General features: G+C 48.4%; 1 protein-coding gene across 9 annotated transcripts in view; it reads right to left on the bottom strand.

Moving 5' to 3' along the window:
- The window catches only part of SIPA1L3 (signal induced proliferation associated 1 like 3), a 326,815-nt gene that overhangs the window by 73,709 nt on the left and 227,623 nt on the right, over positions 1 to 25,483 (bottom strand). For all 9 annotated transcript variants that reach the window (XM_066348334.1, XM_066348335.1, XM_066348331.1 and 6 more), the window contains 4 exons: positions 22,682 to 22,785; positions 19,799 to 19,956; positions 11,538 to 12,114; positions 2,384 to 2,658 (listed from right to left, as the gene is read on the bottom strand). In XM_066348334.1, the coding sequence (XP_066204431.1) occupies positions 2,384 to 2,658; positions 11,538 to 12,114; positions 19,799 to 19,956; positions 22,682 to 22,785 (1,114 nt within the window). The remainder of the gene's footprint in view (positions 1 to 2,383; positions 2,659 to 11,537; positions 12,115 to 19,798; positions 19,957 to 22,681; positions 22,786 to 25,483) is intronic.

Below are 25,483 nucleotides of genomic sequence, written 5' to 3'. Positions count from 1 at the left end.
ACTGAGGCACAGGCGTTAAGGCAACTTGCCAAGGGTTACAGAGAATAAGGGGAGGAGCTGGGATTCAAACCTATGCAAGCTCACTGCAGAGCCCACCTTCTCACCGCATTCAGCTGCCTCCCCATTTTGCTGTATGAAATCATCTTATTTGTTTATTGTCTGTCTCCTAATCCATTCATTAGCTCTGAGGGTCAAGGCCTCAATTGTCTTCTGTGCAGCATTTCCAGGACTTTGAGTGTAATGATTCTCCCTACTTGTCTCTGATCACCTCTGAGGGTGCCAGGGCACCAACTCATTATTCTAAAAATTAAATTTATCCTGCCTTTGCTATATAAGGTATATCTCAAAATAACCATACAATTACCGAAGGCAAGTTCTTTTTAGAAGAGTTACAGCCAATAAATGAAGTAGAAATCACAGCATTGAGCATATCACAGCTATACTGAAATAATGAATCTAGGTAATGATCACAATGGCTACTGAGAGCTGAGGGGAAATGCACGCTGACAGGTCAGGCTGCTACCACCTGAGTCCTCTGACTGCCCTCAGTGTCACTCACAGAGGGACCACCGGACACATGGTGCCTTGTGATGGACACATAGCTGGGAGTGTTGCTACCAAAAGAAATAACCAGCATCTTGTCAATACTGAACGCTAGTTTATCAGAAGCACACAGGCTGTGAACACGCTAGGTTAGAGAACACCAGGGGGACATAACAGCTAAGCCCAGGAAGTGGGAAACTCCCGGAACAGTGGCCTGGTTTCTTCCCCAAAGAAACTGAATGGAAAAAAATAATAATAAGAGGGAGGAAAACTCACAGATTGAAAGAGCGTGAAGATACATCAGCCAAATGCAATAGGAGAAATCTGATTATCAAAACAACTGTTTTTTTTTAAAGTATCTTTCTGATATGAAAGTAAAAGGCAGATTGTATAACTGATATTGACTTACTGTTAAAATTTTTAAGCATAGTAGTAATTTTTTAAAGGTCCTGATTGGATAGGAACATAATCCAAGAATTGGGATTGCTTCAAATAGTCCAAGGTGGGGAAGTTGGAGATAAAAAGAAAAAAAAAACACACACACAGAAAACTGGCCGTATATTGATAAATATTGAAATAGTAGGCTCAGTATACTTTTAATATATTTGAAATGTTCAATTAAAAAATAAATGAAGCCCTGGCCGGTTGGCTCAGCAGTAGAGCGTCGGCCTAGCGTGCGGAGGACCCGGGTTCGATTCCCGGCCAGGGCACACAGGAGAAGCGCCCATTTGCTTCTCCACCCCTCCGCCGCGCTTTCCTCTCTGTCTCTCTCTTCCCCTCCCGCAGCCAAGGCTCCATTGGAGCAAAGATGGCCCGGGCGCTGGGGATGGCTCTGTGGCCTCTGCCCCAGGCGCTAGAGTGGCTCTGGTCGCAACATGGCGACGCCCAGGATGGGCAGAGCATCGCCCCCTGGTGGGCAGAGCGTCGCCCCATGGTGGGCGTGCCGGGTGGATCCCGGTCGGGCGCATGCGGGAGTCTGTCTGACTGTCTCTCCCTGTTTCCAGCTTCAGAAAAATGAAAAAAATAAATAAATAAATGAAAACCCTACACTAACTTCGTACTGAATAATACCAAACTGGTCACCATGTCTAGAAAGCCTCCCTCCCTTCATTTGCCCCGTCCCCCATCTTCCACCTCACACTTGCTCACTGCTCCAGTCATACCGGCCTCCCTGTCCTGCAGGAACACGTCCCACCCCACACGACTGCACTTCAGAGACTGTCCTGGCTAGCCCGTCTGGGACCAGCTGGCTCAGAAAACCAGCTGGCCACCTCCACCCAGAAGCCTTCCCTGACCACTGTTCACAGCTCTCCTGCCATGCTGCAGACCCTTTATTTACCCCACCTAGCCCTTCCTTAGATCTTATTGCTGCCCGATCCTATATTCTGGCCTATGTAACTATTGCCTGCCCTTCCCTTTAGGACACAAACACCGAGGGAACAGGCACTGTTATTTTGTTCACTGCTCTATCCCAAGCACTTGATTGGAGCTTAAACATAGTGGGGTCTCAATAAATATGTGGAATAAATCAATGAAGTGGTGTGCCCTGGGGCATGTTACTTTTAACACTATGTGCATCATCTAGAAAATGGAACTGCTGAGAATGCCCACCTCATGGGGCTGTTGTGGAGATGAAACGGGATAATACACACACGGAGTGTTTAAACTATAACTGGCGTGCAGTATGTGTTTGACAGATGCTAAGTCCTACTCTATCGCCATTATCACTCTTCCAGATGAGAAAGGGCTGCAAGTGACAGCCCTGGGGAGGCCTCAAGTCAGCACTCTGGGAGCTGCCAACCCCCAACCCCTTCCTGCCTTGCAGGGTGAGCACTCTTACCTCCGGGGCGTGCCGTCGTCGAAGGGCGGGATGATAACAACCTTGACGGTGACAGAGGTGCGCAGCAGGTCAATCATCTGGTCGTGGGTCAGCGTGACCACAGCCACCTTGCAGATCTCTACCAGTCGGCTACCTTGCCGGAGACCGGCCTGCCAGGCAAACCCATAGTCTTCCACCTCGGCCACAGTCCCATCGTACTTCACGTGGAAGCCCAGCTGCCCGAGCCCATTCCGCCGCAGGGTCATGTCCACCGTCTCCCAGCCATTGGTCATCACCTGCCGGCAACGGGTGGGATCTAGCCTCAGACCCTGTTTGGGGTCAGCTCTTGTGAAAGAATCCTGGTCAGATTTCCCACTTTGAGCCCAAAGACCCAGCTGATCCTCATCTTTCCTCCCAGGTGATGCCAAGATCACACTCACCCAGTCCCAGCCCAGGCTCCTGACTTCTGGAGAGGAAACATGGATATGCAAGTTTGTGGCTTATTACCTCATGGAGAAGCAGCAGTCACTAGCCAAGCTGTGTTTTCTAAATGGCCCTGCCTCCCTTCCTTCCCCAGTATGGCAAAACGGTACTTCTTGTCCCCCTGTGGTCAGTGGGCTCAGGTACTTTCCTGGCCAATGAGTTGTGAAGGGAACTGGCGTGTCATCTGGACTGGGGCATTAACTGTCAGTGCAAGGCCCTCTGCTGGCCTTCCCCCTCTGCCACAGTCACCAGGATTACTTCAGATAGAGGCTGATTGGTCAGCTAGGGTCCCAGATAGAACAATGCAGAGCAGACACCCCAGCTGAATCTAGAGGCAAAAGATAAACCTTTGTTGCTTTAAACCAGGAATATTGAGTCCTGGCTGATACAATGACTCTAACGAAAGTAAGTCGGAGAAGTAACAAACCAGAGATCCTGGGATCTTATCTAGGTTGTGGGGATCATGCCATATACTTTACTTCATGACCTCAACCTCAGAGGCACAAACTCCTCTCCAATCTCCTCTTCAGATTGTTTCCCAACCTGAAGCTGACCAGACCATATGGGGCCTTGCCTCCACTTTACTCCTGGCTTCCTTTGTGTGAGATTTTCACCATGATAGTGTAAATACCACAGATGTAAGGATCCACCAAACAGAACCCCCAGTCCTGCAGTATGGCCTCAGGTTTTCCATCCTCTTCTTGGGATAAAAAGATGAACGTAGTAAGCTATGGTTATTAAGTAAGCTCCATTAAGATTTGTCTGCCCTTGCCTAAAACTGCATTTAGGAAAGAGGACGTGTAATGGTTCAAATTTCCTGTGAGAAGTCAACCCATGACTAGAAATTATGCTATTTATGTGCCTGTTTTAGAGCAATGGCTTTTACACTTTTCTGACTACTACTCACAGTGAAAAAGAATTTTATACCACAAGCCACACTACGCATTCACAGGTGTACACACACATCTATACACAAAAAAAATCTTGGAATCCAAATTGATCACACTTATAACTGTAGGAAGCAAGAAATGAGTCTGCATGGGAAAGGACTTACCTGAAAATGTAACCACATTGTTCGGTTCCTAATTTGGACAGTGGGCATTTGGAAAGTAGGAGAACATTTATCCTTACTCACTCGGAGGTACTCTTGATACTTTCCAGTCTTTCCTATTGATTGAGACCCCATGATTGATTTCACAACCCAACTTGTTTATACAATAAGAAATTATTATTATTATTATTATTTTTACAGAGACAGAGAGAGAGGGATAGATAGGGACAGACAGGAACAGAGAGAGATGAGAAGCATCAATCATTAGTTTTTCGTTGCGAAACCTTAATTGTTCATTGATTGCTTTCTCATATGTGCCCCGACCATGGGGCTACAGCAGACCGAGTAACCCCCTGCCCGAGCCAGCAACCTTGGGTCCAAGCTGGTGAGCTTTGTGCAAACTACATGAGCCTGCGCTCAAGCTGGTGACCTACGGGTCTCGAACCTGGGTCCTCTGCATCCCAGTCCGACACTCTATCCACTGCGGCACTGCCTGGTCACGCTACAATAAGAAATTATTGTTAATTCTCTCTCTACATATATGATAACAATAACTTTGTAAGTAATTTATTTATTTATTTTTTTAAAGCGAGAGAGAGACAGGAAGAGAGAGAGATGAGAAACATCAATTCTTTGTTGTGGCACCTTAGTTGTTATACATGCTTTGACTGGGGGGCTCCAGCTGAGCCAGTGACCCCTTGCTCAAGCCAGTGACCTATGGGCTCAAGCCAGCGACCATGGGGTCATGTCTATGATCCCACACTCAAGCTGGTGACCTCGAGGTTTCAAACCTGGGTCCTCAGTGTCCCAGGCCAATGCTCTATTCACTGCGCCACCACCTGGTCAGGTAAGGGTTTGTATATTTTAGAGATAAATAGTAAAATGTTTACAGATGAAATGACAGGATGTCTGTGATTTGTTTCAAAATTATCAAAGGGAAGGTAAAGGAGGGAAAGAAGACACAGGTTGGCCATGGCTGATGACTATGGAAGCTGGTGATGAGGCTTCTGTGGATGTTTGGAATTTTCCATAATCAAACTGATTTAAAAATTGTATAGTGCCACAAAAGAGAAAGTATGATTGGATTTACCTCAGCCTATTACTTCTGCTTTCGGAGTTGAAATTTTTCCCTTTGAAGCAGTCACTCTTGTGTCTAAAGAATTTGGCTGTGGGTCCCAGAGGCAAGTTTGCATGTCCGTGTCTGTGCCCATGACCAATTAGGCTACATCAGCCCTGCAAGTCCTGGGGAGGGCCCAACCTTGGGCCGAGGCCTGGACAGCTTAAGACACCGCCACAGCAGGACTGCTAACTGACTTCAGATTCCATTCTCCCTGTCAGTAATAAGACCCCCAACACTGCAAATCAGAATTTTGATGGGTACAGAGCCACCTACTTGGGGACCACATTTCTCAGCTTTCCCCACAGCTGGATATGGACACATGACTTCATTTTGGCCAACAGGATATGAGTAGAAGTGATGGAACTTTTACTTGTGTGTTTTTTGGTTTCTGTGAAGAGAGACAGAGGGAGGGACAGACAGGAAGGGAGATAGATGAGAAGCATCAGTTCTTTGTTGCGTCTCCTTAGTTGTTCATTGATTGCTGTCTCATATGAGCCTTGACTGGGGGGCTCCAGCAGAACGAGTGACCCCTTGCTCAAGCCAGTAACTTTGGGCTTCAAGCCAATGACCTTTGGGCTCAAGTCAGCGACCATGCGCTCAAGCCGGATGAGCCAGTGCTCAAGTTGGTGACCTTGGGCTTTTGAACCTGGGTCCTCTGTGTCCCAGTCTGACAATCTATCCACTGTGCCATTGCCTGGTCAGACCCTCTACTCGTGTTCTTAAAAATAAAAATGTTTGCCCTCTACACTCACACTTTCTCTGTGGATATGGAGTGACTCCACTGTGACCACGCAGAAAGCATGACACTTAAGGGAAAGGAGGAACCACGAGATGGAAGGGATGTGAGTCCCTGAGCTGTTGCTGCCAGCCTTGACCAGCCTGAGTGCTAACCACAAGGGTAATGAACTCCCACCTCATTTCAGCTACTAGCAGCTCAGTCTGCAACTATCTACCACAGCTGCTTTAGATCATTTTGGACAGGAGCTGGTAGGGCAACTCTCTCACGGTTCTGCTGTCTGTGCTCTTTGCTTTTGTAACAAACCAAAGGAAGCACCGCCTCCAGGAGAGATCCATTCCTGAAGTTATGAGGTTCAAGGTGGCCCGTAGCAGAAGGAACAGCTCACGAGACCAAACACACAGACCAGTTTGAAGAAACCTCTACCATGTCATTGCAGCCACACTGCCCTAGGCGTTCTCTGAAACTCATTTTTCTGGGGACTGATCTTTGTTTGCCAGGCACTGGGTAAGCCCTTTATATGCCCAATTGCGCTAGTATTTCACGTATGAGGTAGGGATAAATAATTCGCTTATTTTATCGGTGCGAAAACTGAGGTGATGTCAGTTCCCCAAGGTCTGACTCTGGAGCTCCAGCTTTAAGCCACTCTGCTGTATTCCCTGCTGTTCCCACTCCCATTATCTCTCTTTTGTTCCTTTGCTCCCTTTTCTTTACCAGGATGATTCTTACTTTTTGCTCTAGTTTCAGTATAAAAGCCATTTCCTCATGAAGGTGCCCCTACCCCAGCTCACAAGGTGGGGTAACTGGTGCGTAATGTATGTGAAATGAAGGTTGGTGGAACCGTGGCCATATGGTGTGCTCCTGTCCCATCTAAAGAGGGCACCACCACTTGCGTTTGCACAGGGCAGTGCTTCAACTGACCACTGACTGCCCTGTGTAAACGCAGGCCCAGTTTTTTAAAAGAAGCCAGAGAGCTAGATTCATATGAAGGCCTTTGAATGTTAAACTTTGATACCTAATTGAGTATGTCTGGGGGGCTGCACCCACCCTGTAGGTTTGAGACGGTCCCCTATGATAGGTTCCCCCAGCACCCTCAACACTACCCCCTTTAACCTCCTGGCTCTACTGCTCAATATCGGCCTCAGATGGGAACCCTGGGAGGGCAGGCATGGGCCCTTCACAGTCAATGCTGTGTCCCAGCACCCAGGGCCAGGTCACAGTCAATGCTGTGTCCCAGCACCCAGGGCCTTTCACAGTCAATGCTGTGTCCCAGCACCCAGGGCTAGGTCACAGTCAATGCTGTGTCCCAGCACCCAGGGCCAGGTCACAGTCAATGCTATGTCTCAGCACCCAGGGCCAGGTCACAGTCAATGCTGTGTCTCAGCACCCAGGGCCAGGTCACAGTCAATGCTGTGTCCCAGCACCCAGGGCCAGGTCACAGTCAATGCTGTGTCCCAGCACCCAGGGCCTTTCACAGTCAATGCTGTGTCCCAGCACCCAGGGCCAGGTCACAGTCAATGCTGTGTCCCAGCACCTAGGGCCAGGTCACAGTCAATGCTGTGTCTCAGCACCCAGGGCCAGGTCACAGTCAATGCTGTGTCCCAGCACCCAGGGCCAGGTCACAGTCAATGCTGTGTCCCAGCACCCAGGGCCAGGTCACAGTCAATGCTATGTCCCAGCACCCAGGGCCAGGTCACAGTCAATGCTATGTCCCAGCACCCAGGGCCAGGTCACAGTCAAAGCTATGTCTCAGCACCCAGGGCCCTTCACAGTCAATGCTGTGTCCCAGCACCCAGGGCCAGGTCACAGTCAATGCTGAGTCCCAGCACCCAGGGCCAGGACACAGTCAATGCTGTGTCTCAGCACCCAGGGCCAGGTCACAGTCAATGCTGTGTCCCAGCACCCAGGGCCAGGTCACAGTCAATGCTATGTCTCAGCACCCAGGGCCAGGTCACAGTCAATGCTATGTCTCAGCACCCAGGGCCAGGTCACAGTCAATGCTATGTCTCAGCACCCAGGGCCCTTCACAGTCAATGCTATGTCCCAGCACCCAGGGCCAGGTCACAGTCAATGCTATGTCTCAGCACCCAGGGCCAGGACACAGTCAATGCTGTGTCTCAGCACCCAGGGCCAGGTCACAGTCAAAGCTATGTCTCAGCACCCAGGGCCAGGTCACAGTCAATGCTGTGTCCCAGCACCCAGGGCCCTTCACAGTCAATGCTATGTCTCAGCACCCAGGGCCAGGTCACAGTCAATGCTATGTCCCAGCACCCAGGGCCAGGTCACAGTCAATGCTATGTCTCAGCACCCAGGGCCAGGTCACAGTCAATGCTATGTCCCAGCACCCAGGGCCAGGTCACAGTCAATGCTGTGTCCCAGCACCCAGGGCCAGGTCACAGTCAATGCTGTGTCCCAGCACCCAGGGCCCTTCACAGTCAATGCTGTGTCCCAGCACCCAGGGCCAGGCACCTAATAGAACTTGTTGACTTAACAAAAGAAGATGTCTGTGGGCCAGCTCTGCTGGGGAGGGTGTGGACTGCTCACCCTGAAGGACTTCACAAAGAAGAGAGACTCGTTGTCATGAGTCGTTTAAAATGGGCCTGCCCTTCCCAGAAGATGGCTTGGTCATCACTTCTTGGCCACCTGTTTCTCAGTGACCTGTGGGGCATTGAGATTGTGAGGGGGCTGTGGAAATGTGCTCTAGAAGCTCCGCACCCACAGCAGGCCTGGGGGTAGGTGTGGAATAAAGTGGCAAAGAGAGGATGTGGTAAAATGCGTAATCTGGAAGCGCTGGCACAGTCACTGTTCAAGAATTGCGAGCTGCTGTCAGGATTTGGGGAAGAAGAACACCCTTACGTTTAAGAACCCAGAGCTTGACTCACTCTGGGTCCTGGGCAAGCCGCTTTACTTCTCTGGGTCTCAGTTTCCTCATCTTATCTGTGAAGTGGGGATAATAACGCTATCTCCCTCATTGGGCTTTTTTGAGGGAGAAATGCAAAGTTGTGCAAAGAGCTGAGCAGGGTCTGATGTAGTCAGCTTTCCATAAATATCTGTATGCTGTTACTATAGGGAGGCACACACGCATGCATTCAGTACAAATTCATTGAGTGTCTTCTGCATACCAGATGCTGGTCTAGGTGCTGAGGACACAGTGGCACACATATACATAAGTACACTTCAGATGGTGATAAGTTATGGGGAAAATTAAAGCAAGGACAGTGGGTAGAGGGGTTTACAATTTTAGATCATGAGGCCTCACTGACAAGGTGATATTTGACTAAAGGCCTATAGGAGGGGAAGGAATTGAGCCATACCCAGATTAAAAAAGGCAGTCCAGTGAGAGGGCAGAGGCAGTACAAAGGCCCTGAGGCTGGATGCCTGCCTAGCACTATGGGGAAACAGCAAAAATCTGTGTGCCTGGAGCAGATAGAGTGATGGGGAGATGAGGTCAGAGAGGTTGACAGGGATCCAGATCGTGCAGGACCTCACAAGCCACCATAAGGACTTCGGCTTTATCTATAGTGAGTTGAGGGTTTTGAACAGAACAGTGATGTGATCAGATCCCTCTGAATACCATGCTGAGAAGTGGCCACAGGGCAACAAGGGTGGAGGCAAGGGAGACCAGCGAGGAGGCTACGGGACAGTCCAGGAGAGGCCAGTGTGGAGGCTGTGGAAGGGTACACGTAGCTGGAGTTTGCCTACTGGACGTGAAGCTGACAGATTGGATGTAGGTGTGAGAAAAAGCGAGGAGTGAGGCTGATGCCAAGGCTTCTGACCTCCATGAATGGAGTGCCAGCCTTGTCCTTTACTGACACAGAAAAACTCTGGGAGTTAGGGGGTGGAAAACCAGGAGTTTGCTCTTGGACGTGTGAAGTTTTAGAAGTTATAGGCAACCAAATGGGTACGGTGAATAAGTAGGCTCCCAGTCTCTAGTTTGGGCACAATTCAGTTTTGGAGTCAGAAAACTTGGATTTAGATTCCTGTTTGCCACCTACTGGCTGTATGATCTTATGAAGTATCTATGCCTTCCTGAGCCTCAATTTCCTCATCTGTCAAGTGGAGATAAGAACAGCACTTACACTCCATGGGGCTGGTGGAAGATTGTGAGATAATGCATGTAAAATGATTAGCACAGAGGCAGTTGGTTCAATACTAACCAATTAATCAGTATTGATTGAACAGCTACTATGTGCCAGCCCTGATCTATGCAAATGAGATAAACAAGTGAGCAAAGCAGAAGCCCTGGTTCATGGACCTCACATCCTATTGGGAAATCTAAATGCTAAACCTGGACATGGATTTGGGAGTGAGGGAAGCTGAGAGCAGGGCTTTACCTATCCAACCCGATCTTTTTTTTTTTTTTTTTTTTTTTTTTGCATTTTTCTGAAGCTGGAAACAGGGAGAGACAGTCAGACAGACTCCCGCATGCGCCCGACCGGGATCCACCCGGCACGCCCACCAGGGGCGACGCTCTGCCCACCAGGGGGCGACGCTCTGCCCACCAGGGGGCGATGCTCTGCCCATCCTGGGCGTTGCCATGTTGCGACCAGAGCCACTCTAGCGCCTGGGGCAGAGGCAAAGGAGCCATCCCCAGCGCCCGGGCCATCTTTGCTCCAGTGGAGCCTTGGCTGCGGGAGGGGAAGAGAGAGACAGAGAGGAAGGCGCGGCGGAGGGGTGGAGAAGCAAATGGGCGCTTATCCTGTGTGCCCTGGCCGGGAATCGAACCTGGGTCCTCCGCACGCTAGGCCGACGCTCTACCGCTGAGCCAACCGGCCAGGGCTCCAACCCGATCTTAATCAGAGAATGCAAAGGCCCAGAAAGGTGAAGACAGCCAGCAGACACAGTGGCCATGGCCCACCAAGTCAAGCAAGTTTATCTGGGCAACAAATGATGTCACCCAGTCCTTAAAACTTTCACATGATGTACGATGATTATCAGTGCCATTTTCAGATGGGGGAAAATGAGTCAAACGGCAGTTAAATAAATTGGCTCAAGGTTCCACAGCTGGTAAGTTGCAGTACCAGGACTTGAAGCCAGACCTTCAAACTCTTAAGCCTGTGTTCTTGACTCCTGTGTTATGTTGCCTTTTCTATTTCACACCCATGACATGCCATTTTGTTGAACTTAGAGCCATCACTGACCACAGCATTCCTTCTCACGGAGCTCAAAGGTAGCCCGAGTACTTCTCAGCACAATGCTTCAAGCAGCTGTCACTAAGTTGTCATCTGACTTGAAACCGATCTGTCACTCTTGGTTTGGCCAATGGTCTGAGCCTGAGCTGCCCAACAGGAGCTTAGGGTAAGATTTCTACCCAGACTATGAATCTTCATTAATAAGGGAAGTTAAACTGTTCACATTTATTGTGATTACTGATGTGGAATTATTCCTGCCATATAATTTTATGTTTATTTTGTTTCTTTTATCATGTTTTATTATATTCCCCCTACCCCCTGCTAATGCTCTGTCCTTTAATGGCCTAGAAACTTTTCACTTTAATTCTTCTAGAAAGTATCCTTACATTTTTAACATAAGCTTAAACTTATATTTTCTATCAAGATCTAGAATGAATAAATATGCCTTTTGTCCTCCCAAGGATCCCTGGCCCAAACCTTCCCCCCAAAAATCCAGGCTGTAGGACCCACTAGACACCCTGGTGTTTAAGTGACAATTTTGATTCTTTGGGGGCCAATTAGGGTGATGGCCTAACTTAGGAAGCATGTCAGTGGTTCCTAAGGCCTCTGCCAAAACACAGAACTGCTGCACTCTTGCTGAGTTCTCCCCTTACCTTCAGTCTCTGGACGATGTCCCTTACGTCCTCCACAGAGCCCTCTGTAGCTCGCACGAAGATGTGGTCCCCTCGCCCGTAGAAGATTTTGAGTGTTGAGGAGTCTGGGGTCCAGCCGATGACATCCCCGCAGTAGCAGTTGAATACCACCTCCTTGGTGCGTAGGTCCAGGAGTACCACAAACTCATTGGAAATTCCCAAAATGCAGTCGATTTCTACCCCCTGGCCATAGTCCTGAGCTGCCACCCTCCAGGTGATGGCCCCTGAGCTGTGCTGCTCAGCACCTGCCCGGGCTTTGGTCTTCTCCTTTTTCTTGGAGGTCAGGGAGATGAGGTTGAATTTGCCAGTTGAGTCAATGGGTGTGCTGGAGACACAGTTTTCAGCCAGGTCCTTGAGGTATTCCTGGCGGGTCCTGGTGGCCATGGTGTGGAACTTGTCAGACTTGTGTGCGGCATTCTCTGCATTAATCACCTTGGCCAGCAAGAAGTCTCTGAAGACATCAGATTTGCGAAATGTGGTTCCATTGGGGATGGGGGGACCAAAAGGAGGGGCGTCTTTGGAGCGGGTCACAGCCATACTGAGGAGGGAGAAATCATTCAGATTAGTGTTTTTCAACCACCAGTCCTGTGCTGGTCTGCGGAAGAGTTAACTCTGCAGACCGACAGAGGAAAACACTGATTTAGATTCCCTTTAGAAAGAAAATACACGATCAGGAATAGAACTCCTCTTTTTAAGAATGAATGCCTACCTCTAATTAGTTAAGTTGCAGGCTAACTAGGTTGGAACTTTAGGAAGTCTTAAGGCACAGACATGCATTTTCACTTCCTATACAGAGGATGTTAGAATATCTGCTGTTATTCAAAGAATAATTCTTTTGCATTGTTCAACTTCAATTATTCTCATTTTATATACATATAAACCATGTAGTACCTTACAGTTTGGCGAAAATTCACTCCTTCTTCTTGTGGGCAGGTCCATCACCACCCCACTGAGCCTGTGTCTGGTCACATGACTCAATTTGGCCAATGGCTATCAAGCAAAAGCATGCAATGTTTTTTGTGTGTGTATATGTGTGTGTGCATGCGTGAACATGGCTGGGCTTGCCTCCTTTGTTCCTGCCATGAGGTGAACATGGCCTAGGTGGCCCAGTGGTCCCAGAAGGATGAAGGATACCTGGAGTAGACATGGACCTGACCAGTGGCCTGGAGCCAAGGCTAGCCAGACCTCAGCTGACCTGCAAATGTGTGAGCCAGAAAGAAATGTTAATGTTTGTGAGTCACTGAGTTTTGGGGTGGTTTATTATTAAGCAGCATTACTATAGAACATGTGACTGATATAAATAATCTCAACAAGATCACTTTGAAAATTCATCATGACAGAGTTAGAATGAGACCCCACCTACTTCAGTTTTGACTGCGATGCCACTGTGATAGAAATCAGATAAAGACTGAGTGAGAATGTAAAAATGAAATGATCTAAAACCTATTCCCCCCAATTTTTTTTTTACAGGGACAGAGAGAGAGTCAGAGAGAGGGATAGATAGGAACAGACAGGAACGGAGAGAGATGAGAAGCATCAATCATCAGTTTTTCGTTGCGACGCCTTAGTTGTTCATTGATTGCTTCCTCATATTTCTCACGGGCCTTCAGCAGACCGAGTAACCCCTTGCTTGAACCAGCGACCTTGGGTCCAAGCTGGTTAGCTTTTTGCTCAAGCCAGATGAGCCCGTGCTCAAGCTGGCGACCTCGGGGTCTTGAACCTGGGTCCTCCGTATCCCAGTCCGACACTCTACCCCCTGCGCCACCGCCTGGTCAGGCAATTCCCCCAAAATTTCTGAACCTCCTCACCCACTATGCAAACTACAGAGAGAGAGGGGATCCTAATGGGAGAAAAGCTTTGAATAAAGCTGGGTGACAAGTCCCATTATCCCTGCCTCACTTCCCAGGTAGGGGCCTCCTAGGTGACGCTTATAGTTGGGAGGAGCCCAGAGATGATGTAGCCAGCTATGATCACAGTCTCAGTGATACTTTCCTGTCTCCTGCTTCCTCCTTGTGCTCCAACCCTGGACAGGTGGGACACTAGCAGTTAGCAAGGCTAGAAGTGCAGGGTGGAGAAGCAGAGGAGAGGTAAGCAGGCGCCCTACCTACCAAGGCTTCTAGGCAAAAGCAGCCTTGAGCTTCAATGTGGGATAAGATTTGCTAATAAGTTTGAAATTTGATGAGTATTTTTGGACATTTTAATGACCAAATTGAGTCCAGACTCAGTGGCTAAAGAGCAAACCATTTCTAACATCAAGCAAACAGGGCATGGACCTGCCAGAGTGATCACCCTGGGCTGAGGAAGACAACTCTTGCTGAAAGACATTTCAAAGGGCTACAGTTCTGCTGTTTATATAATGATGATTAAAAAATGGTACAAGATTTAGCCTGACCAGGTGGTGGCACAGTGAATAGAGCATTGGACTGGGATGCAGAGGACCCAGGTTCGAGACCCCGAGGTTGCCAGCTTGAGCGCGGGCTCATTCGGTTTGAGCAAAAGCTCACCAGCTTGGACCCAGGTCGCTGGCCCCAGCAAGGGGTTACTCGGTCTGCTGAAGGCCTGCGGTCAAGGCACATATGAGAACGCAATCAATGAACAACTAAGGTGTGGCAATGAAAAACTAATGATTGATGCTTCTCATCTCTCTCCATTCCTGTCTGTCTGTCCCTGTCTATCCCTCTCTCTGACTCTGTAAAAAAAAAAAAAAAGGTACAAGATTTAAAAGAGTGAGCAATAAGTTCACTATTTTTTTCTTAGAGTATTGTATTCAGCCTCTACAATAACTTCAACCTGAGAGTATGGTGTTAGAAGAGACTTCTTACTATTTGTTTTTCTTCTTACTGTAGGATAATTTTTTAAATAATGAGATTCTTTTTTTCTTTTCTTTTTTTTTACAGAGACAGAGAGAGAGTCAGAGAGAGGGATAAACAGGGACAGACAGACAGGAACGGAGAGAGATGAGAAGCATCAATCGTTAGTTTTTCATTGCGCATTGCAACACCTTAGTTGTTCATTGATTGCTTTCTCATATGTGCCTTGACCGCGGGCCTTCAGCAGACCGAGTAACCCCTTGCTGGAGCCAGCGACCTTGGGCTCAAGCTGGTGAGCCTTGCTCAAACCAGATGAGCCCGCGCTCAAGCTGGCGACCTCGGGGTCTGGAACCTGGGTCGTCTGACGCTCTATCCACTGCGCCACCGCCCAGTCAGGCAATAATGAGATTCTTGATTAAAACATATTTCATGAATAGCAAACACCACGTAAGTAAGGCTTGTTCATGTTTTGACTCCTAATCCCTCTCCCCAACATGAGGAGGTGGACAGTGCAACATTCATTTGACAACCATTTCTGGGATGCCCTCTCCCTTGGGCATTGGGATATAGTGGTCCCTACCCACCTGAGCCTGTAATCTAGCAGGAAAGACATACTAAATAAACACAAATTAATTTATAAAGATGAAAAAAGGGATGGGGAATGACAGGAGAAGGACCGGATTTGGATGGGGGAATCTGGGAGAGTGTCTCTGAGGAAGTGACAATTATACTGGGAGCTGAGGCTGAGTGGGAGCCAGAGGAAAAGCCAAAGGGAGTGCTGCAGGCAGTGGGTTTGGCATGTGCCCGACTAGGAGAGAGCACCGGGGGGAGCCAGAGGCCAGAGAGCAAAGAGGAGGAGGCTGGTAGTCACCAGGGTCCAAGGCCAAGCAGGACCTTGAAGGTGTGTTAGCACTTTTCATTCTTTTTTCTTTTATTTAAAGATTTTATTTATTGATTTTAGAATGAGGAGAGAGAGAAAAGGGGGAGGAGCAGGAAGCATCAACTTGTAGTAGTTGCTTCTCACAGGTGTTTTGACTGGGCAAGCCTGGGGTTTTGAACCAGCAACCTCAGAGTTCCTGGTTGATGCTTTACCACTGTGCCACCAGAGGTCAGCACTTTTCATTCTGACCATGAGAATAAGCAACCATCTAATCATCTGGGCTGGCCATTTACTGCCTGTACCCTCTGATCCAGTTCCTGCCATTGTCTGCCCTACTCAGTGTCCTGGAAAGTGGGTTTACAGGGACTGTCACTTTCACCCATGTTCTGTGCCCTCTGGCTTCCAAATGAGCTCAGCCAGCACAGGCGGGTGAAGGGGAGGTGAGAGGAGAGAGAGGTGGAGGATTTCTTTTCACTGCCTCCTGATGGGTTGGGATAGTGGCAGCAGCTGTAATCCTTGGTCCTTGACTCACAGCCACAGCTCCTGGGTGTGGGGGTAGGGGTAGGGGGGCTCTGCTCTCAGAGACAACGCTCTCTCTAGCTTCCAAGCTGAGGGGGTGCAGTAATGACTCCCTGATGCTTCTGGTCCCTGGATGCCTCACTTTCCTATACATGTTTCTCTAACCTGGTTACACAGTGGTTACACTGTTAGTAGTCGCTTCTTTAATCCCTTCAGTTAAAACCCTGATGGGGACACCTGTTTCTTGCTGGGTTCCTGATGGATGCAGGTGCTAGCTAAGAATGACAAGCAAATTGACAATCTGCAAGGACCACTGGGGCTGCCCCATGCAGCAAGCACTGGAAAGGACAAAGTATGTGCAGGTTCTTGACGAGTGCCAGCGCCTGCATGACGCCTGCAATCACGCCAGGCCCACCGTCCAGTGACCCTGCTCCACGTCCTGAGAGGGCCACGCTGGGCAGGTGCCACTCTGGGCTTAGTTGGTTGCCCAGAACCAGCACAGGTACTCAATATTGATTAAAGTAATTTAAAAATGTAAATTAAAGATTTAATCGTGAACAGAAGACCAAGAAGAAACAGATTTCTACCACAGTATAGTGTGTGCAGGTTTGACAGAAAAAGGCATTTTCCAGCGGAAAGTTACTTCAAAGGCCACACGGGTTTTCTCCTGTGGGAAACCTGTGGGCATGGCCTTGTCCACCAGTCTCATCTCTAATTAATGGCGTGTTAAGACTGTGCTTTACAAATGTGAATAGCTTTGCAACTTCTTCATTCAGCATTTGGCCGTGTACAGTGACAGAGTTGGCTTTTCCCACAGTCCTTATTCACGATTTTAAGGATCTTGAAACTGTACGCTGCTGAAGGTTTCTGGACAGTCGGAACTGGACCCTCACTTCCCAGCAGGAGGAAGTCATGGCTGTCATAGCTCACGGGCCGCAGGGATGCTGACGCACCACTCAGAAACAGCACGCTTGGAATGGGCAAGGGTAGCAACTCGTCGCATAATCAGGGGATGGTGTGGCTACCAAGTCACCTGCTAACTGCAGCTCACTAAGTATTTCTAGAGTATTCACAATTATTCAACAACTATTTTCCCAGTGTCCATGGGCCAGGCATCTGTCCAGCCAGCAGAAATGTCTCTAGGGCCCACTACATGGCAACTCCTGTCCCACAATGGACATATGAAGGTGAATATGACATGGGTTACCTTCAAGGGAAGCAAGAGCCACATCAGCAAGTCCCTTTTTTTTGCCTGACCTCTGGTGGCACAGTGAATAAAGTGTCGGCCTGGAATGCTGAGGACAGTGGTTGGAAACCCCAGGCCTGCTCAGTAAAGGCACATACAAGAAACAACTGTGAGCTGGTGTTTCCTGCTCACCCCCCATTTTCTCTCTCTCCTCTCTCTAAAAATGGATAAATAAAATCTTTTCAAAAAATGTAAGAAAGCCTGACCAGGCGATGGTACAGTGGATAGAGTCTTGGACTGGGACACAGAGGGCCCAGGTTTGAAACCCTGATGTCGTCAGCTTGAGCCCAAGGTCACTGACTTGAGCAAGGGGTCACTGGTCTGCTGTGGTCCCCCCGGACAAGGCACAGATGAGAAAGCAATCAATGAGAAACTAAGGTGGTGCAACAAAGAATTGATGCTTCTCATCTCTCTCTCTTCCAGTCTGTCAGTCTGTCTGGCTGTCTCTCTCTTGTCTCTGTCACACACACAAAAAAATACGAAAAAGGTCATTTTTACAGTGTGATGAGTGCTGTCACAAAATATGTTTGGGAACACAGAGGGGATGGGGTAAGGTCTGTTCAGAGGAGTTGCCTGTGGGGAAAAAGATAAGGCAGAGTAGCTTTGGTTTTATCTCTAATGTGTTTTCTTTAAAAATACAGAAAGGGGAAGAGAGCTGAAGCAAATATGGCAAAATGTTAACATCTTAAATGTGGTGGTGGGAACACGGGCATCTGTTATATTACTTTCTGTACTTCTCAGGGTGGGGCGGAGGGAAGAAGGGCCCCTCCCCCAGCTCAGCCTCTGCCTCTGCTGTGCGATGAAAGGGCTGCTTCCTTCTCTGAGTGTGCGCACGCACAAGAACAACTCCGTCTTCCCTCAGCAGGGCTACCTTTCAGCTGCTGAGGAACATGGGACATCAACTGAGTGACCTCAAGCCACAAAGCACAGGCACTTGTGAATATCCTGAGAACACACGGGTGAGAGGCGTGGGGGTGGACACGGGGGCTCAGACCTGGGCCTGTGCTGCACGAAGGCCTGGCCACACATCTCCGCCACACATCGAGCACAGTGGTCCTTAGCAGCTGGGACCCCTCTCTTCTTTCCTTCACTTGGCTGAGAACTAGCAGATTCTCGCAATTGCACCAAAGCCACCAGTGTATCTATGCATGTATCTTTTGACCTGGTCACTTCATTTTTAGGAATTTATCTATCTAGCTGTGTACTTGGACACGTGTGCAATGAGAGTATAAATAGGTTATGCACTGCAGGATGGACTGTACTAGCAGGTGACAGGAAAGGACCCAAATGTCCCTTGACAAAGGGTGGGGGAAGATTCTCAGCATCCATTAAATGAAATATTACAGTCATAAGGAATGAAAAATCACTCTGTGCACTGGTTTGGAAAGACCTCAAGGACTACCGAGTGAAAAATACAAGATGCAGAGCAGTGTGTGTGATATGCTACCATATGTATTAAAAAGGTAGAAAAGGAATACTTGCATTTGCCTGTATGTGCACAAAACATCAGAATGCATAACTGCTACCAGGATTGCTTCTGTGAGGGCAAATGAGCTGTTTGGGGGTCAGCGGTGGGAGACTTGGATCTATCATTTTTTAATTTTATCTTTTGTATCTTAAAATTTTTTTTTTTTTAATTTATTCATTTTAGAGAGGAGAGGGAGAGACAGAAAGAGAGAAGGGGGGGAGGAGCTGGAAGCATCAACTCCCATATGTGCCTTGACCAGGCAAGCCCAGGGTTTTGAACCGGCGACCTCAGCATTTCCAGGTCGACGCTTTATCCACTGCGCCACCACAGGTCAGGCTCTTTTGTATCTTTTAAATTTCAAACCATTTTCAAAAATAAAAAAATAACCCTTCCTAGCCCGTTCCCCAGTTTGCAGTGCTGCTCCAGGGTCAAGTGCTGACCTCAGCCTGGGCCTGAACTACTGACGGGCTGGTTTTCAAGGACCACAGCTCCACACCCAGAGGGCTTTCCATTCAGCCTTTGGGGACCAGGTGACAACTGGTGCTTGGGGAAGATACTAAGTGGGTTTGAGGCCTATGTTATTTATTGACCTGTGAACTAGAACCCTCAGCAGTACCCCAGGAGGTCCTTGCCTGCCCTGCCTCCACCCTTCCAGCTTCCGGTCTCCCCTTAGGACATGACTTTTCAGTCCACACACTTCCTGCCCCGGTGCGGACAGTGGTTTTGTTCTTGGATGGGCACCTGACCCCAACTAGGTCAACAAGCCTCAATTCTGGGGCTTTTTTTCCTGGGAAAGACAAACTCTTTTTGCTGGATTTGCAGCTAGAAGGATATTTTAGGCTTAGAGCTTTGCAAATAAAGCAAAGACAGTGAAGTGGAGCAGATCCAGGTAGCCCTAAACTTGTCATCTGTGACAGCCAGCATAGACAACTGCCTTTTTGTCTCAAGTCAGATTGAGGTGGGCTTTCTGTCACTTGCAACCAAAACATTCCTGGAAAATACAAATCCCTGATGGTTTCCTTATCAAAACTGGGTGAGAGACATCCTTTACTGGCTGAGAATCATTCCTTCTCTTAGGAGGTGTGGGAGTGTGTTTTATAAGGGACAGAGCTTTCCTACTAAAGCACAAACATGACACGCAGGAGGCAGCCCACCTGAGCCCGCTGTCTGCTCTTTGCTTGCTGTCTCTCTGCATGCTGCCTAGATGCTGAAAACAGCTTTTGGGATTTCCTGTGTGTGCAAGGGGTGGGTTGGGGAAAGCCCTGGGCGGCTCCCTGGAGCCACATGTGGAGTGCGTACCTGTAGCAGACATTGTCAGTGCAGGGGTTGTGGGCGCGAACAATGATGAAGACGTGCTGAAAGTGGGAGCGGATATTCTTGGGGGTGAACGGCAGAGCCCCCTGCTCCTGGAAGATGATCGTCACAATGTCATTTCCAATGTGCCTCTTCCGTAGCAGCTGGGAAATGGGAAACGGAGTGGGAGAGGAAAGTGTCATAGGTCGGCTTGGCTAGAAGGTCCTGCCTGGATCATCACAGCAGTCTCCACTGTCTCCCTGTTCCCACTCTGCCCCCCAGTGTGAGAGAGCCATGGACACTTGAGTCAGTCACGTCCCTCCCTGAGCAGAGAGACCTCCCATGGCTCCATCTCACTCAGAGTCAAGGACAGTTCCCACATGGTCCAGGGAGCTCCACGCAATCTGTCCTCATCACCTCCTGACAAGTCCATCCACGCTGCCCCTCGCGCACTCTGCTCTAGTCACACTGGCCTCGTGCTACTCCTCAAGCACGTCAGAAACAGTTCCTCATCAAGGGCTCTGCGCTGGCTGTTCCCTCTGCCTGGAACACGCTTCCCACGGATTCCCACACAGCTCCCTCCCTCACTCCCTCCTTCAGGTCTTGGCTGAAATGTCACCCTCCACAGAGGCCACTGTTGACTGTATTATCCAAGACCTCACCCCACCAACACCCCCATCTCTGCTCTTCTGACCCCATTATTTAATGTACTGCTCAAAAATATTAGGGAATATTTAAAACCGAATATGAAGCTATAAAAGATCTCCTCATTTTGGTAAGCAGTGTATTTACTGACACTTAGCAAACGTAGCTTTCCCTCTTCTTTTTTTCTTGTCTGTCTCTTCCCATTAATGTGTCAGCTTCATGAGGACAGGGGTTTTGTCTGTTTCGTTTCCTGCCCACTGCTGTATTCTCAGTGCCAGCAGAGCAGTGCCTGGCACACAGGGGGTGCCCAAGAAACACCCAATGGAGGGCAGCATGGGCTGGTGGCCCTCAATTTGCTCAAGGCCAAGCTCACGGACAATGGCAGAGGCACACCTGAGACAGCCCACAGGGCCGATCCCAGGCCAGCACCCCTTCCTGGGACACCTGAGTTGCAAGTCTGGGGCAGTTGTGGCTTCATACTGGCCAGCGGGAACCCTGTACTCTCTCCCCTGCTTGTCAGAGGAAGACTCTTACCTTCATAGGCAATGATGTATTCATGGCATTTCATTTATTTGCTGAAATTACACTGTTCTTACTTATACAAGTTCAGTCTACACGTAACTGTTAACCCACTGAAACGAGCTCTAGAACTCACATGTATACCGTTAGTTCCATGTGAAATCCAGATACACCTAGCAGCACGACTCACGTTATTTTGTTATGTTAGTTCTTTATTTGTGTTTTAAACTGAATTAAATAAAATTGGTACAGAATGTACCTATTTACCATGGCTGGCATTTTATACCCATATTTTAAAGTTACAATCTTATTTAATTTTCACAACAATTCTATGAGGCATAACTTCATTCTGCCCCCTTTGACTGATGAGAAAACTTAGGCTCACTATGGGTACATGACTTGTCCTTGGTCACACAGTCATGGAGGGAATGATCCAAAATTTAAATCTATTTCTGCCTGATTCCGAAACCAAAGCCTTTACAAATACCCAGAAACAGGTCTAGCTTCCTCTGGCCTCGTGCTCTGGTTTCATGCAAGAGTGCAGGAACCTGTCCCAATGACCCCGAGACACAGGTGCTATCATTCCACCTGTGTTATAGGGGAGGAACCCAAGGTTCAGAGGTCAGGTCACACTGCTAGGAAGTGGCAAAGAGACACATGAAACTCAGGTCTAATTCTGAGGTCAACGTTCTCACAGCATACCTTTAGGTTCATCTTATAAAATCACTCACTTATAGTTGACAATTTTGGGCCTATCACATTTACAATGTCACTTGTACCAATGGAAAAAATATACACTTCCCAAACCATTGGAAGTCTGTGGGGTTTCTGTTCACTAGAAACCAGGCAAAGTCCTTGCTGGACCGAGTCTGCAGGTATCTCTAGGAGAGGAGCCTCGTGACAGCACGCATTAGCTCCTGTTGTCCACCTAGCACCTCACCTCTCTCTCCTTCTGGTGGTCTGGACCATCCCCTTTGGGAAGGCACATCCCTGACCCCACTCACTCTCTCTAGGGGTGGGCACATGCTGCAGACTTGGCCAATCTGCCCAGTGCATCTCCCCCCAGGCCCAGGGGCTGGCAAGTGAATGGTCCAGTGAGCTTCAGCCTTTGAAATGTGTCTGGGACACCTGGAAGGCACAACTCTCTTTCCACTGGGGTGGCGATGCTGGGGCAATATAGTAAGAGTGCTGCTAGGGGGCATATTTACCACTACTTGTGAAGACCTGTAAATAAGGCCACTATAAAGAAACGCAGAGGGAAGGAAAGGAAAGGATTCCTAACACTGTTTAAGCCCCTGGATCCCGCCACACCTAAAGCTAGAACTACCTCACAACTTGACAATTATATAGCACAGTAAATTCACTTTTTGCTTATGTTAATTTAATTTGCATTTCTGTTACCTGCAGTTGAAATAAAGTGGGCTGATTCACTCTTTTTCCCCCACATAGGATCCCTGATGACTTAAGAAACTCTTGAGGAGAGTTGGAGTAGTTAGAGGCCAGTAGGGGGGGCCAAGGAACAGCTAAGAAAAAACATTCAACGACACCTGACCCAGGTGATATGATGGTGGTGCAGAGGGTCCAAGGCTAACGGTGACACAGTACAGTCACAACAGCCAATGCCTGGCACACAGCCAGCTAACAGCTGTGGGGAGAGAGTGCCTTGGGGTTCAGCTGAGCTTCACCTGGGAATCACGTGGGGTCCCCACCCTGGACCCTACTGACCTGCTGCCTGTTGTTGGGGGTGTAAGGGAGCAGGGTGGAGACATGAAACATGATCTCGTAGTCCTGGTACGTGGTGTAGAGCGAGTGGGTCCCCGTGGAGTCGGCTGAAACAGAAACACCAGTCAGCACCGTGCTTCCTAAACCTCTGGGCTTTGCCATCTCCCGTTTACCATCTGTGTCAGTTTTTAACTTGATGTTTTCACTTAACTTCATTTTTAAAAAAATTCTTTTCCATTGATTCATGTGTGTATGTGAGAGAGAGAGAGGGAGTGAGTGAGGGAGGGAGGGAGGGAAAGAGAGAGAAGCATCACTTTGCTATTCCATCTAGTTCCACTTAGCTGTGCACGCACTGATTACCCTGACTGGGGATTGAACCTGAGACCTTGGTGGGCCAGACAACGCGTTAACTACTGAGCAACCTGGCCAGGGATTAACTCCACTTTTAAAAATTAAATACATTCAAATAAAAAAGGAAACCTTCCAGATTGATAACAATATAAAAGCCTGATAATCTAATGGTTGGTAAGGATGTAGAGTAACTAGAACCCTTTGTGTGGCTGGTTAGATGGCTAAATTTGTACAACCATCTGGGAAAAATGTTTTAAGCAATATCTATTGAAACTGAAGATAGGTTTAATGGGTGACCCAATACTTCCTTTCCTAGCATCATAGTCTAGAGCAGTGGTAGTCAACCTGGTCCCTACTGCCCACTAGTGGGCGTTTCAGCTTTCATGGTGGGTGGTAGTAGAGCAACCAAAGTATAAATAAAAAGATAGATTTAACTACAGTAAGTTGTTTTATAAAGATTTATTCTGGCCCTGACCGGTTGGCTCAGCGGTAGAGCGTCGGCCTGGCGTGCAGGGGACCCGGGTTCGATTCCCAGCCAGGGCACATAGGAGAAGCGCCCATTTGCTTCTCCACCCCCACCCCCTCCTTCCTCTCTGTCTCTCTCTTCCCCTCCCGCAGCCAAGGCTCCATTGGAGCAAAGATGGCCCGGTCGCTGGGGATGGCTCCTTGGCCTCTGCCCCAGGCACTAGAGTGGCTCTGGTCACAGTGGAGCGACGCCCCGGAGGGGCAGAGCATCGCCCCCTGGTGGGCAAGAGCTTCGCCCCTGGTGGGCGTGCCGGGTGGATCCCGGTCGGGCACATGCGGGAGTCTGTCTGACTGTCTCTCCCCGTTTCCAGCTTCAGAAAAATACAAAAAAAACAAACAAACAAAAAAAAGATTTATTCTGCCAAACTTAGCGAAAATCCAACATAAAGTACTTGGTAAGTAATTATTATTATATGCTTTAACTTGCTGAACTCTGCTTTATAAATTTTATAAAGTTACTTCCCTACTTTATAAATCACCATTACTGTGGAACTGGTGGGCAGTTAGAAAATTTTACTACTAACAGAGATACAAAAGTGGGCGGTAGGTATAAAAAGGTTGACTACCCCTGGTCTAGATGATCAAACATATGTACCCTGGGAAATGGATACAAACATCTTCAAATGTCAGTCAAAAGAATGGATAAACAAACTGATACATTCATACTGTGGAAAATACACAACCATGAAAAGGAATGAGTTAGACACCACATAGTTGAATCCCACAAACAATATTGAATGAAAGACACCAGATATAAAGGAGCACATACTATATGACTGCACTCACATTATGTTCAAAAACAGGCAAAATATATCATGTAGATGTGCAAATATAGGTAACAAATCATGAACAAAAAAGAAAATGATAATCTGGGAGTCAGGATATTGATTACCTTTAATGTGAGGAGGGTTATGACCAGGGAGAAGCACACCTGATTACTGGCTCCATGTTTCAGAAGGGGAAACTGAAGAGAGGGAATGACTTGTCCAAGGTCACACTGCAATGACCGGCAGCAACTGATGTTTATTGGAGAGCTAGTTCTTTATAAGGCACCGTGTTGGGCATCCGGCCCTCACAGCAAGCCAGTGAGGGTGTAAGGTAATGGCCCTCACTGCAGGACGCTGAGCCCCAGAGGCAGGCATCTGTCTGAGAAGGTGGGTTTAAATAAGTTTCCTATTCCTTTTTCTGAGTGTACTGCCCCTTCAGTGGTTCACCAACAGAACTACAATACTACTGCTCACACAAGTTGTGGGCTTCCTGTGTGCCAAGTGGTAGAGGCCTGTGCCCCATCAGCACACCAAGTGCGACATCCACCCTCAAAGCTCTGGGAGGCTGGACAGGTCCAGTGCCTGGCACAGAGTGAGGGTACAGTATGTTAGATTCAATACGGTGCTGCTGAGGTAACTGCAATTATTACTGTCACTTGACAGATGAGGAAACAGGCAGAGAGAGGCGAAGCCACGACCACAAAACCAGCAACTGGCACAATAAGATGCTTATTCCTTCTATAGCTTCCTTCAACGGAGGAGGTGAAAGTGATAACAGCCACAGGCACCTACTCAACTCCTGATTCATCCCTCTAAGCTTGATCTCCTCATGTAGATCTCCATTTTCCAGATGAGGAAACTGAGGCTTGGCAAGGCAAGGCAACGTGTGAGTGAGCAAGTCAAAGCCCCATCTAGGGAATATGATTCAGCCTGAGCAACTAACTGGACAACCTACCCCCAGGGTCAACGGGCAGTCCTCTCCCCTGGAGCTGTGATGCCGGTTCACAATGTCACCCTCCACTTGTACCACTTCCAACTACTTATTATGAAACAATGCAATCCCACACATCATATACAAATATACCGATGCGTGCATATGTACAGGGAATGCTCTAACATATACATGATACCTACCACCCACCTTAAACAAGAGACCACCAAC

The sequence above is a fragment of the Saccopteryx leptura genome, chromosome 9, assembly GCF_036850995.1.
Source record: "Saccopteryx leptura isolate mSacLep1 chromosome 9, mSacLep1_pri_phased_curated, whole genome shotgun sequence".
NCBI classification, from domain to species: Eukaryota; Metazoa; Chordata; class Mammalia; order Chiroptera; family Emballonuridae; genus Saccopteryx; species Saccopteryx leptura.
The sequence above is the reverse complement of the archived record's forward strand: the minus strand, read 5'-3'. Positions and strand labels throughout refer to the sequence as shown.